At 29.0% G+C, this 17,450-nt stretch overlaps 1 protein-coding gene across 1 annotated transcript; it reads left to right on the top strand.

The window, feature by feature from the left end:
• The first annotated feature begins 5,724 nt into the window (after window positions 1-5,724).
• On the top strand, window positions 5,725-15,782 carry LOC114170538 (early endosome antigen). Its single transcript, XM_028056036.2, has 7 exons — window positions 5,725-5,926; window positions 9,553-9,654; window positions 10,566-13,718; window positions 13,866-14,108; window positions 14,257-14,415; window positions 14,656-14,811; window positions 15,152-15,782. The coding sequence occupies exons 2-7, from the start codon at window positions 9,571-9,573 to the stop codon at window positions 15,380-15,382; spliced, it is 4,026 nt and encodes a 1,341-aa protein (XP_027911837.2). The 5' UTR covers window positions 5,725-5,926; window positions 9,553-9,570; the 3' UTR covers window positions 15,383-15,782.
• Window positions 15,783-17,450: the final 1,668 nt, after the last annotated feature.

The raw sequence follows: 17,450 nt of genomic DNA, 5'->3' as shown, positions 1-17,450 counted from the left end.
AAATTTATATTTTAACGGTGGATATAAAAAAAATCTTTTACTTGTATCCATCAAATAATGAGAAGAATTTTTTAACACCACTAATTATATTATGCATATAATTTTAATTTTTTAATGATTAAATATGTTTTTAGTTCATAAACTTATATATGATATTGAATATAATTCATTTTTTAAACTTGTATTTTGTTTCTAAATTTATAATAAATAAAATCCTTTTAACTCAGTGACATCAATTTTCTTTTTTATTTAAATATTAAATGATGATATAGATTAATATTTAAATTGTTTACATCATCTAATAGTTTAACATGTAAAATGAAGTTAACATTATTGGAATAAACAAATTATATATATATAAATCCTAAAAATAATAACATATATCAAAATTTGAAATAAAAATAAATTTTAATTTTATACCTGATTTAAAGACATTTAATAATATTTTTAACCGAATGGTATGTTTTAAGATCTTCTTCCCACTGTTATTTTACTTTAAAAGAAATTAATATTTGAATTAATTAAAATAATTAATAAACGTGAGCTATATTTAAGAAATAAAGAGTTGAGTGTTCCTTGAATAGTTAGTTGATAGCAACAACAACAATAACATTTTGCTTTGATTCTTTCAAATCAAAGGAAAAGACAGTGGTCTTCATGTTTGCACGCATATATAGGGCGGTTTGGTCGGTTGTCTGTGGCCGCCACTTTGAGACCAAAAAGCCATTACTTTTACTTTCTCATATTTTCCTCTTCAATCCCACACCAAACTCATACATATTATTATATCACCGAAATTAACAATGAATAAAATCCTTTTATTTATTTTTTTTATTTACAAAAAATTAACCACATTTATATCAAAAACAAAAATACTTTTTTCATATAACTACAAAATGAAAAGACACTTTTTAAACGGCTTATTTTTCGTGTAAACTGGTTTTCAAAAATAATTTTAGCATGACTCATTCGTATTTCTTGAATAATTATTCACCTGTGGCCCCAAAATAATTATAAGTCCACTTCCTACATTTTCAATATTTATGTGCAAAGTATTTCTCCTACTTTTCTCGGTATTTATTGTTTAAACTTAAAAGTAGTATTAAATTGACTAAGAAAGTCATTAAATAAAATTTTATGCTCAACTTCTTATTATTGTATTAGTGCTTTTCATTTTTATTGAGATATAAAGATAGCATGCAAATTCATTTTGTATATATACTAACAGTTGTCAATCGTTCTGGAAGGTCAATGGTTTTTCTATAGACTTTTTTAATAATAATTTTAAATATTAAGATAAATTCTTTTAATTGAATATTGATGACTCTTACTTCAAATTCAATGTATCGAAATTTTAATTGATTTTTCACTTAATATTTTTGTCTACCTAAATCAGTATATTGTTAGAGTTTTAATATTGCAATCAATTTTCTAACATAATATGTATTGGTAGTACATTCTTAATAACTATTGATATACACAAAATATTATATTAGCATCAAATATATCCCGTGTACAATAAATTATTAATCAAACTTAATAATTCACAATTTGTCATCAATAATACTTAGTGATTTACTGTTTATTATTATAAACACACATATCTTATACTATTAATAAATAACGGTTTTAAATGATTTCATATATATTATATATACTTTATGTCATATCAATTTTATCATAGTAAATGCGAAATTTAACAACAAAAAGAAATTTATTATTTGTCGTGATTTTTAGTTTGAACAAATATTTATAACTGCAACGATAATTTATAATTTGAGGGAGAATTATCCAAAAATAAAGATATGTTTGGTTCTCATTTTGCATAAGAGAACAGTCTAATTGAGAAAAATACTAGAAAAAACATGCAACAAACTAAAGTATTCACTTAGCGTATCTTAAACTAACTGTCCATTTTTGCTAATTCAAACTAACCAACTGTTTGATTCGAATTTCATAAAATAGATGTTTTTAAATTAAAAACACCACTAAATTTAAGATTTAATTAGTTGTTTGGTCCTTACTTTTATCCAAAAATATCAAATTAGTCCTCCAAATTTTTTAAGTTTAAATTTGGTCATAATTTTTAAAAAATTGAAGCAATGAGATCATTTTCGTTAAATTTCTTGAAACCGATATTTTTCATCGACACTGAAGTTGTTAATAATAATGATTTGCTTTATTGATGTAATTAACATAATCATGTTGTCAATTTTGATAAAAAAATAATTGTTTCACTTCAAGAAGTTTAACAAAAATAATAAAATTGTATCAATTTTTTAAAAATCGTGACCAAATTAAAACTTAGACAAACTAAAAAATCAATTTGACACTTTTGAACAAAAACATGGTAAAAAAATAATTAAACCTAAATTTAAAGCACAACTTTGTAGAATCAATTTTTCATATGAGTCTCAACGGTTATGAGATTCCATCCAACGATGTTAATAATATGATGAGTATCAAATTTGCTTATCGAGTTTAAGTTATGGTACTTTTTTCTTGTACCAAAATAAATCTATTTCAATTAAATTCCCACTTGAATATTCCAATTGACTGATGTAATGTCTCGTATTCAAATTATCATATTTATCTAGTCACATTTCTATTAGATAGTTATATACATAACTTATTGGTTAAAATACTTCATTGGTCTATGTTTTTGTATCAAAATCTCAAATAGGTCATAAGATTTTTTTTAGTCTTACTTAGGTCTATATTTTAAAAAATATATAACAATTAGGTTCATTTCGTTAGTACAGTGTTAACGGTGTTAAGGATGTATCACATGTTAACTTCTCATTTTTTTTAATTTTAATTTTTGTAATTTTTTTTTGAAAATTATTTATGTCATTTGTCACGTCAGTATTATGTCACATGTCAAGTCAATAAGATGACACATGTCAAATCATTATCTTAATATTAATTTATTCTATATATTTATTATTTTAATTCTATTTTGGTCCATAATTTTTTAAAACTTTTTCAATTTCATCCCGTCCAATTTTTTAAAAAAGTTTAATATCAAATGCACTTCTCACGCCTTTATCGTCTCCACCATAAATTAACAAAAAGATAATGTCGTTGTAGTTTTTTTCCTAGTTTCCCTTACTTCAAATGTATCCCTCATAATCAAATTCTTGCCAATTAATAGACAATGTTATCTCCACCTGTGACCTAATACAAAATATTTAAACAAGACAAAATTTTAGTATAAGGTAAATTAAATTGAGAGAATTACTTTTTTTAAATGTCCCTAGTAATTCAAAACACTATAAAAACTAAAGAAAGATTCAATAAAATAAATAAAAACTTACTTTAGTTAAGAATCAATCGGTTCGAAATACTTCTAAGCACTTTAACTACTATGAAATTAATTAATTTTTAAAATGGATAAAAATTAAATATAAATATGATTGAAAAAGAAGAAAAAGAAATTTCGTGACACAGGAAAAAGAAGTTGATAATAGTTAAGGTTATATATATATATATATATATATATATATATATATATATATATATATATATATATATATATATATATATATATATCCCTATTATTACTATCTTAATATTATATGTTATTATATCATTAGCTCTCTACGTTCACTATGTCACAGTGTATATCTTTGCAAATCTCAAATTATTACTCATATTCAAATTTACACATCTAGTTTTTATCTCAATTATTAACGACAAATACTTTTAAAGTTCCACCTTTAATTACAAAATGTACCAAATCACTTTTTTTTATGTTTTTTAAATTTACTTGATAAAATAACTCTAAATTATTTTTTCTAGTATTTAATTTATTAATTATTTAATTTTCAAATCAACTAATTATCTCTGCGATAAAAAAAATAGTTGCATCTTAAACTAACTTAAAAATTTATCAGAAATAAATTTTATTTCATTGTGAGATTTTTATTTTTGGTTTTCAAATACTTTTTAAAATAAAACATGTTAAATAAAGCCCAAATTTTTACAATGTAGTTTAAAATGTTTTAATTTATTTTATTCTAAAACTATTTGTAAATTTGAATTTATCTTTAAATATATAGTATAAATATCATTTAAAGTCAATGCTTTTATTATTTATATGATCAACAGAAATAATATTATTATTAAGATTTGTATTATTATCGTTATTATTGCTGATACAGTACTTTCTGAAATTATTAAAATTACTGTGTTTATTATTATTATTTAAACATATTTTTAAATTGATTTTATTACAATAATTTTTTTATATTAAATAATTTAAGAATGAAAATAATATTCTAAAAAGGTAAAAACCATCATAAACTAAAAACTAGCACGAACTTACATAAACAAAAAACATTTTTGTGTGAAGTCCCCTAAATGAATATTTTTCTCTATTTTCCCAACAAAATATTTAATTAATTATTCAAAAAATAAATTAATCATACTTTATTCACTTATTTGGTAAAGTTAATAAACTAGTTGCTTAACACAGTGGACTAGTTCATAAAGCAGTTTAAGAACAAACATAGTTAATAAGATACAAAAAGAAAATTGCTTTACAAATTTCTTATATATAAGTCTTAACTTTATTTAACTATTTTCTAGCTTTTGATCTTCTTTCACTGCTGCTTCTTATATCTTAAATTCATATTTCATTATTATTAATTTTGTTTTATTTATTACTCTTTATTACTCTTTATTTCAATTTATAGATATAATTAATTATTATATTACTTATAATATTTATTAAATCATTTGATAGATCAAAATAACAAATGTTTCCTTACAAATGGTAAAAGAAAACGAAATGTTACTATAATTTAAATTGAAAAACAAAGACAAAAAACATCTAAAAAGGAAATAAAAATAAACATTAACTAATACTTATCAGATTCACTTATTTAAATAAATAAAGCCTTAAATATTTTTTTTTTCATTAATCTCAAATGAAAATTAGAATAAATTCATATTTAAAATTTTAATTTAACGTAGTCTTTTAACTTTAGAAATGTGTTAATTTAATTTTTTAATTAAAATAAAAATATATATAAAAAAATTAATTAATACTTATTGGATTCACTTATTCAAATAAATAAAACATTAAGTATGATTTTATTTTCATTAACGGTGAAAGTTATAATTAGTCCATATTCAAAATTTTGGTCTAATTTAGTGTGTTAACTTTAGAAATGTGTAAACTTCGTCATTTTAATCAAATTTTGTTAAATTTATTTAACATTTTAAACAATTTTACAATAATATTTGATTGTATATAATACTCAACACATTGATGTGTTAAGAAACACTTTAAAAACTTTTGAAATATTAAATAAACTTAATAAAAGTTGGTTAAAAGAATTACATTAGCGCATCTTCACACATGAGAACTAAATTGATTAAAAATTTAAAAAATAAACTAATTTTAATTTTCAATTAAAATACAAAATATATATATTATATTTAAGACAAATAAAAGAACTTAAATTTACAAAAGGAAAGTAACATAATTGAATTTAATTTGCATGCACACAAAGATAATATTTGACTTGACTAGAGGTAGAAAAAGAAAAGAAATTTATGGGACGGGGTTTGGTAAATAAGTGAGAAAAAGGGTGGCAATATCAAAACTAGCGGCGCCACCCACTTCTGTGCCGGATTGGCTGTTACATGACCCCACCAAGCATTGTCTCAATGCTCCAAAAGAAAGAGAAAAAAGAAAACAACACTCTTCTCTCATCTCCTCCAACCCTCCCTCACTTCACTTATATACCCCTCCCTTTCTCTCTCACTCTTCTTCATTTTCTCAATTTCCATCATCATCGCACACCACACACCACTCCATCTCCATTTCCAATTATTTTTTAATTCTCAGATTCCAACAAATACTATACATTTTCTGCAACAAAACCAAACCAAACCAAAGCAAAGCAACTTTTTCCAGGCAAGAATTCTCTCTCTCTCTTTCCCCTTTCCTTACTCTTCTAACCATATATAGTTGTGTGTGGGTTTATCACGCCGAATGAATTGACTAACCACGCTCGCAGTTTTCCATCTTATGTTTTCATTTTTCATTTATTCTCTCTGTTTCTTCTTTCTTTCTCTGTATCCTGTGCTGTGTTTTCATTTTTTTCAACATGCAATCTTATTTCTCTGTTTGATCTTATCATGCAATCCTATTTCTCCGCTTGATCTTATCATTCAATCTTATTTATCTGTTTGGTTTGATCTTTGAGGCTTGATCGGTATTCAGCGGAGGGATCGGAATCTATTTATCTATCTATTTGGCTGTATATGACCAACGATTCTGAGTTGTTCTGTATATTCTGTTGCGATGATGAGTGGATGAGTGTTTCACCACCACTCTGATCGATCAGAAATAATTAATGTTTTTCACCGATCACCAGAACTTCATCGTGTTGAGTTTAACTAGTTTAATCTTCAATTTTCATCTCTGACTTTTGTTATAGTGTTTTTTTAATGTTGAAATTGAGTTTTTCTACTTTTCGATATGTGTCACATTTTTTTGTTGAGAATATTGGTTTTGATCTGGAGATCGATCGATCTCAGTGGAGACAATCAGCCGATTTCTGGTGAGACGTTTCTGTAGAGATTAAAAAAGCTAAATGTTTCTATAGCTTTCAGATGTTAGGTGGTGATTTTTTAATACATTTTATATATTGTGATTTTGATATCTATTTATAGATCTTGTAAAGGTAATTATATATTTGACACTGCATAAACAAGGAAGGGCAGAGGATAGGAAAATAATAGTTCAAAAACAAAAGGAAAGAAAAACTAGTTTTCTCTCTGTGCCACTGTATGTATTAACTGCTGCTTAAAAGGCTTTCTCAGGAATCTCAGCCCCTGCCAGCTTCACTTTTGTTCCCATTTTTTTATTCCTAAAGTTCACAACTACCCCTACTCTTTTTGGTAAAATCCGATTCTGACCTTCACTTTTACTTTGTCCTTTTACAAGTAGCCAACTAAGGGGGGGTTTTGTTTTAATTTATGGAATTTGAAAATTTTATTAAAAAATATTTTTACAAAAAGAAAACCTTCTTATGTCAGTAAACGTAGAACAACGATCAAGTAAAACAAATAACTATATTCGCGGTCAAAATTATTTTTCTATAACAGTGAATTATGCACACTTTTGTTTTATTATCCTGGTAAACACGACATGCACTGGATTTTAGTTATTTATTTTTACATAACTATTGTAATTTAGTAATCATAACTGTGAATACAAATTTAATTATAATCTATTACCAGTTTTAACTTTCAATTATAAATATGCATATTAATTTTGGTTATTTTTATGATAATTATTTTAAAAGGTGTATTCATAGTGAATTTTAATTGGTTTTTGCCGTATTTTTTTACTCTAAATCTACTTAAAAATGCTACTCAATTAGTGATTGGGTACCATGTAACTAAATAAGAGTATATTTTTTAAATCTAATTATTGTAATATAAATAACAATCAATTCTTTATCAAATTTAAGTTTAAAACTAAAGTATCATCGTGAAGAGCGCAGATGATCACGATTTACACTTAATGAAAAAGTGAAATTAACGCGCTTTAACTTTGCTGTATATATCTTTATTTGAATTTTAAAAGACATCACTAATATTATATGTTTGGCTTTGGTATATGAAAGGGAAAAAAAGTGTGGTGGGGTTTAGTAGCTAACTATCAAAAGTGGTCCTACTCATATACCATAGATATTAGCAAATTCCGTGTTGATTCATTTTTTATCTTTGAATGTTTGATCTTTGGGTCCCATGATGTTTATGTCTAACCAACGTTCCAGATGCAGTCTTCATTCATTTTAGAAAGTTATATGGTAAATTTGATTTTGTAAAAAAGTGAAAAAAAAGAAAAAAAAATGGGGAATAGGCCTAAAGCTATGAGAGTATATAAGCCATGGCATGATATTGGTAGTGGTGGACAGGAAATGTCTTATTTGTGAGATCAAGCTGTAAGATAGCATTTAGGGGCCCACATGGCATCTTCAATATTCCCTCACAAAACCAGTAACCCCAGACCAGATCTTTTGCATGTGTAATTAATATAATTAAGGGGTTAATTAATCAGTGTCACAAATGAATTAACTATTAATAACTAACATTTTTTTTTTTTACTACAAATCATGTAAAGAATTTTATTGGGTTATTAATAAATTTTAAATAAAAATATTATTTAAATTTCTTTAGTCATATGACAGTCTGTTAACCTTTGTCATTAATTAATTATGACTACTGTCACTTTTACTTCTTTTTTTTTTCACACATGTTAGGATGAATCTTTCATGCAAATGGAAACTAATGTCAGATTTTGAGGAGTAGAGTTCAATGAATCATTTAAGAGAGCAAAATTTATAGTTTCGTGTTCCTAATCGATATATTCTTTGTACATTTTCCATGTTTAAATTCAAAATATTTATATTCTGAGAAATATTGCTTTTACCTGAAAATTATATTTTTTTAATTATGAATTTCAATAGTTATAATGTTTAAGAATTATTAGAGTCTGTCCGACATACATAATTTGAATTTCTACCTAAATTTCTTATAATTCAGATCCACGTTGTTTTAGTTATTTATTTGTTTATTTATCATATTAAATTATCTAATACGAATAATTTCATAAAATATTTTTTCAATATGATTTTTACTACAACAATTTCATATTCTTACCGAGTTCATTTATTGTGTTTTTTTGGAGAAATAAACATGACAATGAATTCATAGATGAGGGTGACTTAAAAATTGAAATTATTTTTTTTGTCTGATGTTGGTACTTGTTGCCATAACTTCCTCACCTGAAACTCATATCTACTATGGTCTCCGTGGCATATTATGTATGTTTGAGGTTGTTTCACATGTATTAAAAGAATTTAACTATTCTAATATATGTAACACATTTATTAAAATATGCTTGCTCTCTCTCTTCGCTTCAATAAATGAATTATTTAATCTTTGAAAACAACTGATTTATTAGAGACAATATTAGAATAGATATTGAGTTATCTGTAGATTTCAAATGTTAAAACTACAATTATTTTGGAATGGAAGTAGCAAGAAGAATTATGTTATCTGTAAAGTCATTTATATTTATAAAAGAATATTTTATAGCGTTATCAATTACATGTCATACATTTTAGTTGTACAATTTATTGTACCAATTACATTGTTCTTGTAATAAGATTACGTTAAATCTCTTATAGAGTTTGAGAGATACGATTTGGAGGAGGAGGAAGACAAAGCAAATTTTTCGTTTTAATAAATATTTGTCATTTCGCCTTAAAAAAGTAAATTAACATATTTGCCTAAACTTGTTTATTTTGACAAACATTTTCACTTTAATTTCTTTTTATTTGTATGGTATAATAATAATAATAATAATTATTATTATTATAACGAAATTAATTGTGTTCTGATCTGCCATAAACTCTTATATTTTTCCTGTTCTTCATTTACCTAATTTCTTTTATCACATTTAAGGGAATGTGTCCCCCAGCTACATCTGAATTCCTCTAGTTTCTTCGTTCCTTTGTAATGCAGTCAATAAGAGAAGCGGGCATGGAGGAAGAGAACCAAGTCGTATCAGAGGTTCCAGGGACAAAGGTTGTTGTGGAGGCAGATCATAAGAATGACGGCATCAAGGTATCATTTTCTTCTTCCACTCGTTATTTTAGAATTTGCTTGTTATATAAAGTAGTCTCGGGTTAATTTTTTTTTTTTCTAAAGCTTCTCTTAGCATCATATCTTGCAGTGTTATCGTTATTGCAATGATCAGTAGGCATCTATTTCCAATTGAATATTTTTATGGAATCCACAGATTGGGCACACCTACTTCTTGTGGAGATGTGATTAAATTATTAGTATGGGAGACGTGGACTGAATTAGATCATAGAGAAAGAGAGACGCTATGGTGCTATTTTTATTTTTTTCATATACTTGGTTAAAAATTTATAAATTTCAAAAGATATGAATGTATCCACATAGATTATGAGAGACATAGAACTTATATGATTCTTTTGACGAGTGATGGTTATTTAGATATATAAGAGACATACAACTTATAACATTCTTTGAATAATTGATGATAAAATCAAATAGTATAAATTTCCAGACCCAATGAATTGCTTAGAACTCTATTTCACTCTTTTGATAGGCAATCCTGCTGCCCTATTATAAAACCATATGATGCTTCATTTAATTGACACTTGAGTATACTTTTACTTTTTATTTATCTATCTTCTAGTTGTTCACCACTTGGACTTTATAAATAGACACAAATTCAAAAAATATTGTTCTCTAGTTCATCTCTCCATCTTTGAACAACTGCTTTTGTATCCATATGTCATTAGAGAGGTGATATGATCACTTACTGGATTCTTAATCCATTAACAATAGCTTGAGATTATACCCTGTAACTCTTAATAAACGATTTCCATAGTCATTTACCCTAGCTCAAAATACTGTTGTTAGTTGATAGTATTATAGTAGCAAAAGCTTTTAGTACAGACTATACCAATGTTTTTGATGTCCATTTTTTTAATGATTTATTGCAGGAGACAAATGGAGGCTTGTCAAGTGAAGTAAAGAAAGAAGAGGAAGAGAATGCCTTAGATGGAGAATTCATAAAAGTTGAGAAAGAAGAGAATGCCACAGATGATAAGTCCCACAAAACTGAAAGAAGCTCAGATTCTCAGAGCAGAGAACTTCTAGAAGCTCAAGAGAAGATACGAGAACTTGATGTTGAACTCCAAAGACTAACAGAATCGTTGAAGACCTCTGAGCATGAAAACAATCACCTGAGAGAAGAGATTTCAGTTACAAAACAGAAATTTGAAGAAAGTGGGAAGAAATACGAAGAGCTTGAACTGAGTCACAAGAAATTGCAAGAGCAGACGGTTGAAGCCGAGAATAAATATAATCAGCAGCTCAGCAATCTTGAAGAGGCACTTCAGAGTCAAGAAGTGAAGCAAAAGGAGCTTCTTCATGTGAAGGAAGCTTTCGACGATATCAACCTTGAGCTTGAAAACTCCAGAAAGAAGATGCAGGAATTGCAGGATGAGCTGAAACTTTCAGCAGACGAGGCTCGGAAATTCGAGGAACTTCATAAGCAGAGTGGTTCACATGCTGAATCCGAGGGAAAGAAGGCCTTAGAATTTGAGAGACTACTTGAAGAAGCCAAACTGACTGCAAAAGGAATGGAAGATGAGATGGCCTCCCTTAAAGAAGAACTGAAAGGTGTTTATGATAAGATTTCAGAAAATCAAAAGATTGAAGAAGCACTTAAAACAACCACAGCTGAACTTTCTACTATCCAAGAGGAGTTGACACTTTCAAAATCACAGTTGTTGGAAGTTGAGAAAAGACTGTCTTCAAGGGACTCTTTGGTGGATGAGTTGACCCGGGAAGTAAACCTGATAAAGACATCAGAAACACAGCTAAAGGAAGACATGTCAGCACTTCAAAATCTATTGGCCACGTCGAAGGAAGAACTGCAAGAAAAAAATTCTGAATTGCAAACTGCAAGGTCCAAATTGCAGGAGGAGGAAAAATTGAGGGAATCAATTGAAGCTGCACTCAAGAATCAAGAAACACAGTTTCTTAATGTACAAGGGGAGCTGGCTAAGCTTAAAACAGAAAATGGAACTCTTGAAGCAACCATGGAAGATCTAACCCTTAATTCGAAGAAGTTTGAGAAGTTATGCGCTGAGTTAGAGGAAAAACTAAAGCTATCAGATGAAAACTTTCATAGAACAGATTCTCTTTTATCTCAGGCGCTTTCAAACAATTCAGAGCTCGAGCTGAAGGTGAAGTCGCTGGAAGATCTCCACAATGAATCTGGCGCTGCTGCAGCTACTGCTACTCAAAGGAGCCTTGAACTTGAGGGACATATTCAGACTTCCGTTGAAGCTGCAGAAGCGGCAAAAGCACAATTGAGGGACCTGGAAACACGCTTCATAGCAGCAGAGCAGAAGAACTTGGAGCTTGAGCAACAATTAAACTTAATACAATTGAAAACCAGTGATGCTGACAGAGAAGTGACTGAATCGTCCGAAAAAATATCCCATCTCAACGCTAAATTGGAAGAGGCCAAAAAAGAGAAGAATCTTCTTAACAACCAAATGCAAGATTATATGGAAAAGGTCGCTCAACTTGAATCAGAATTGAATCAATCATCTTTGCGGAGTTCAATATTGGAGGAGGAGCTGAAGAAAGTCAATGACAAATGTTATGAGCATGAAGACCGAGCCACTATGAACCATCGGCGTAGCAGAGAACTGGAAGATTTAATCCAGAGCTCTAACTCCAAATTGGAAGATTCTGGTAAAAAGGTGAGTGAGTTGGAGTTGTTACTTGAAGCAGACAAATACAGAATTCAGGAACTTGAACAACAAATAAGCGCATTAGAAGACAAATGCAGGATTTCAGAGGCGCAAAACAATAAATACCTCAGTGATTTGTCTGATTTAACATCAAAACTTGAGGCAATTCAGACACAAACGTCAACCCTCGAAGTTACACTGCAAGCAGCTAATGAAAGAGAAAAGGAGTTGGAAGATTCTCTGAATGCGATGACAGATGAAAAGAAGAAGTTAGAAGATGCTTCTAGCAGTTTGAATGAGAAGGCTGTTGAGAAAGAAAAACTAATGGAAATTTTGCAGGATGATTTAAATCTCACACAAAGTAAATTGCAAAGCACTGAAAGTGATCTCAGGGCTGCTGAATTGAGAGAGAGTGAAATAATTAAGAAACTTACAGCTTCTGAAGAAAATCTTGCCATAAGAGGAAGAGATATAGAGGAAACTGCTTCAAGACACTCGGAACTTCAATTGTTGCACGAGTCTCGGACGAGAGATGCAGAACAGAAACTCCAAGAAGCTATAGAAAAATTCAGCAACAAGGATTCTGAGGTTCAGTCTCTGCTTGAGAAAGTTAAGATTTTGGAGGAACTGATTACACGGGGTGGGGAACAGTCTACGTCCTTGAACAATCAACTTGAAGAGAGTTTGAGCAAACTTTCTTCTTTGGAAAGTGAAAATGAAGTTTTGAAACGGCAAGTTTTAGAAGCCGAGAGCAAGAGTTCTCAGTCTGTTTCTGAAAATGAATTATTGGTTGGATTAAACATTGAACTGAAAACCAAGATTGGCGAACTTGAGGAATCATTGAACCGTGAACTATCAGAGAAGGATGCCGCTACTCAAGAACTTGTGGCACATAGGAACAGTATAGCTCAGTTGAGTGATTTACAATCAAAATCCACTCAAATTCAAAGTGCAAATGAATCCCGCATTCTAGAAGTAGAATCACAATTACAAGAAGCATTGCAGAGACATACTGAGAAGGAATCAGAAACCAAAGTGTTGAATGAGAAGCTGAATACACTAGAGAACCAAATAAAGCTTTTCGAGGAACAGGCACTAAAAGCCGTTGTAACTTCTGGAACTCAAAAAGATGAGCTGGAGCAGAGTCTCATAAAATTAAAGCAACTTGAAAATGTCATTGAGGAACTGCAAAACAAGTCACTCCACCATGAAAAAGAAACTTCTGGGCTAAATGATGAAAACTCAAAGCTTAATCAGGAAATAGCTATCTATGAATCCAAATTAAGTGATTTGCAGTCAAAGCTCTCTGCAGCACTTGCTGAGAAGGATGCCATTGAAGAATTAGTGTCAAAGCATAGTGCAGAGGTGCAGACGCTGAATTCACAGGTACATGAGAAACAGACTATTCGTATAGATATTTCTTTACTTTTCGTTCTTCCATTCCTATTGGTGGTAATATAGTTTTCTGAAATTTTCATTTTGTCTAAACCATTATGAATAGAGAAGTGATATTGAAATGCTATCAACTTGCAGTTATCTTCGGTGATTGATGAGAAGAACTTGCTCAATGAGACTAATCAGGATATAAAGAAGGAACTTCAGTCGTTTATACTTGACCTTGAAGAGAAGTTGAAGGAAAAACAGAAAATTGAAGGCTCTCTGAGATCTGAGATCGAAATTCTCAAAATTGAGATTGCTGAGAAATCTGTGTTGCAAAGACAGCTAGGGGAAATTGAAGGGAAACTGACAAGATCTGAATCTAGACTAAGTGAAGAGGTAGTGTTGACAGTTTTTATTTAGTTTTTTTTTTTTTTTGTAAATGAGCGCAAAGTTCAGAAACATAGTTCTGATATATCAGAACTAAATTATTGTTAATAAACTGTTATATTGAATAAGCTTTGCTGATTAATCCGGTGCTTTGCAGGTTGGAAGTGTTCAAGCTGCTGCTTCTCAAAGAGAAGCAGAATTAAATTCAAAACTGATAGACTATGAACAAAAATTCAATGATAGAAATGTGCTGATTGAGAAGGTTGCAGAACTTGAGAAAGAGTTGCAACTTGCACGGGATACTCTTGCTAACCAGGTATCCCTTGTACTCTTTTACTCGAATTGCATATTTTTTTCATGTTAGCATGATATGTTGAAAGAAAAAGTTTAAAAAGGAGATATCTGAATTTAATCCTCTCATCATTGTGTTCTTTCTCTTTGGCCACCCCATATAGTCGATCTACCTCTGCATGTCTGTGATAAATATGAAACTCACGCAAGCGGTGTGCAATTGTGTATCATACTGATTTTTTTATTTAATTAAAAAAAAAAACAGAAAGGAGCAGAATCTCAAAAGTTGGAACTAGAGACAGCCCTGAAGAATTCTGTTGAAGAACATGAAAGTAAGAAAAAAGATATATCTCTTCTACAGAAACAAGTGGCAGATCTAGAGCAGAAATTGCAACTGGCTAGTGATAAATCCCCAGTAAAGGTAATTCTCCCCCCGAAAGTTCCCAACCACTTGTGTTTGTCCTTGAGTGATTTCCTTGTTGGTTTAAGGCCAGAAATTACATGATTTGCATTCATTTCAATTTCCCTAATTTCCCTAATAACACAAAAGAATGCTGGGGGTGACATTCTGTGATGTTTAGAGAACGTTATAATTATGATTGGAGAATGCTGAATTCTGAAGGCCCCAAGTAAAATTAGCTATTGTACCTCGTCAAAGTGTAATCGAAAATTTCAAAACATTCGAATACAACATAAAAAATAGGTCCAGGATTATTCTGTAATTAAATGACGTGTTTTTGTATTCTCTAATGGCACTCCAGGGTGATGAAGAAGGGTTGGAAGTCAAGTCCAGGGACATTGGATCAAACCTCTCGAGTCCATCGAAAAGGAAAAACAAGAAAAAGTCAGAAGTACCAAGTGTTCAAATATCATCTGCGTCCGAGACTCATGTTCAAAGTGGCCACCGTTCGTCTGTCGTAAATTACAAGTTCGTCTTCGGAGTAGCTATCGTGTCCATTGTCCTTGGCATAATTCTTGGGAAGTATTACTAGTATGAGCAGCGTATGTCTTTTGTTTTTGTTATTCATGGTGATTTCCCCTTTTTTTCTCCTTTCCCGTTGATTAACTATCAGATTGAAAGCTTTCTTTGCATGCTTTCAAGCTCAAGTTTTCAGGTTGGTCAGAAACTTGTTTTCATCCTATTCTTATTTTTTATGTAAAAGAAATGGGGGTTGGTTAATGTTTTATTTCATTTATAGTTTGAATTTTTAATAATTTGAGTTCGAGTTGTTTTTGCTATGGAGCACATTTTTCTTCTCAATGATGTCTCGAGTGGAGGATTTGGGCAACTACAAAACTTTGTACTAGACGATAGTGTAAAGATTTATTTGCTTTCTTCTTCCTACTTACTATGTATAATATTTTGAAATATATATTTTTTATTAGGGTGCAGTATTTGCATTAAATTAAATTAGGGTGAATTATGCCCTGTTATATTTTGTATTTATTCACAATACCTTTTCTGAAGTGTTAATTAAATGAATTTTATTATTATGTATTGATACAACTCAATCACGAATATGAATATATATGCAAAGTAATATAATTGACCTTTGTAATAATAAATTAAAAAATCGTATTTAGTGTAATTTCCACTTTATTTTCCTTATTTTCTTATTTTTATAATCCTCCTTTAATTCAAACAAAGCCTTTTGACTTGCTTGTGTGGGTGTCTTTAATTAAATAATATAACCAATTCACAAAACTTGTGTAAACATATAAATTTATCTTTAAAACTTTAATAAAAGTTCCTAAATTTAAAATTCTATTTGGAATGTATTTGTTAATAACCTTTAGGAAAAAAATTGTATTACTATTAAATATTTTTCTTAATGATCAAGCATATTTTTCAAACTAATTATGTGTCCACTGTAGTTCTTTTTTAATGAGTTTAAAAGTCTGTTTCTGCCCAAATCTTATTGTCCAAACCTATCTTTACTATACTCAATGCCCCAATTTTCTATTTTCACTCCCCTCAAATAACAACATTATTATTATCTTCCATTCTGATATATAATTAACCTTCATTCATACATGATTAAATCAATTACAACTTAAACTGTTTTAAATTTAATTATTACTTTTTAATTTATTCCAAATACTTATATTAATACACAAGTCCTTATTATTATTTCACAAATAACATTTGAAAAAGTTATAACTCTTTTCGCATAATATGGCCTCATAGACAATTGATTCATTTTTGTACAGAAACATTAGTTCCATTAAAAAAATAAAACGAATGGGTATTGAATTCCACAACGTTGTATTCGAATTGAAATCAATTTTATGCCAAAAATAATAAACTTACAACTATAAAAAAATTTATTATTCTATTTTTTCTATATAACGAATATCATAAATATAAATAATATGACAGCACATTCGATCTATTTATAAATATTAAATTATTTGTTATCTAATATCTACAAATACTCATTTAAATTATTTACTTATTACTCATATTTAAATTTTATTTGCGAATAAGAATATTTTTGTCATTTCAAAATACAACAACAATAGAATGAAAATATTTATGTTGACAAACATCATCTTAAAGAAAAAGAAAATGGAGAAATTGATTTTAGAAAAACGGTAAAAGTTTCTTCCCATAAATACAATGTTATGATAATAGTTATAAGAAAAGTGGAAATCCATAAAAAAAGTTTGTTGGGCATGGCTTACATGCGGATTCAGCTTTCTTTGTTTTCACTTTGGAGGGCAAAATGGAAGAGCGAAAAGAGTGATGCCGCATTCGCATTTGTTTTTTTATTACAACCTCTTACGTTTCTCACTTTTTCCAATGACAAAACATCTTCCTACCTCGTTACTACTTCTATGTAAGAGATTTCCATCATCATCATCATCATCAATTCAGTAACATGTTTATTTTAGACGGGACAAAAATAATATGTTAGAAATAAATTTTAAACTTAACTTAACTCCACAAAATTGGTCAGTGGATGATTTGTTAGTGGTCCGATATCAGATAAAACAGAATATCCAAGAAAATTCGTTATGATAGGCTCTGATGCCATGTTAAAAGTAGGTTTTAAGCCT

The sequence above is a fragment of the Vigna unguiculata genome, chromosome 11 (assembly GCF_037176805.1).
Source record: "Vigna unguiculata cultivar grain cowpea cultivar isolate G323 ecotype 2 chromosome 11, ASM3717680v1, whole genome shotgun sequence".
In the NCBI taxonomy this organism is placed as follows: domain Eukaryota; kingdom Viridiplantae; phylum Streptophyta; class Magnoliopsida; order Fabales; family Fabaceae; genus Vigna; species Vigna unguiculata.
This window is presented reverse-complemented; position numbering and strand designations above follow the sequence as displayed.

Coding starts and splice junctions, on each gene's coding strand:
- LOC114170538 (XM_028056036.2), top strand. CDS start 9,571: ATGGAGGAAGAGAACCAAGTCGTATCAGAGGTTCCAGGGACAAAGGTT. Junction 13,719..13,865: donor TGCAGACGCTGAATTCACAG/GTACATGAGAAA, acceptor ATCAACTTGCAG/TTATCTTCGGTGATTGATGA. Junction 14,109..14,256: donor AATCTAGACTAAGTGAAGAG/GTAGTGTTGACA, acceptor GGTGCTTTGCAG/GTTGGAAGTGTTCAAGCTGC.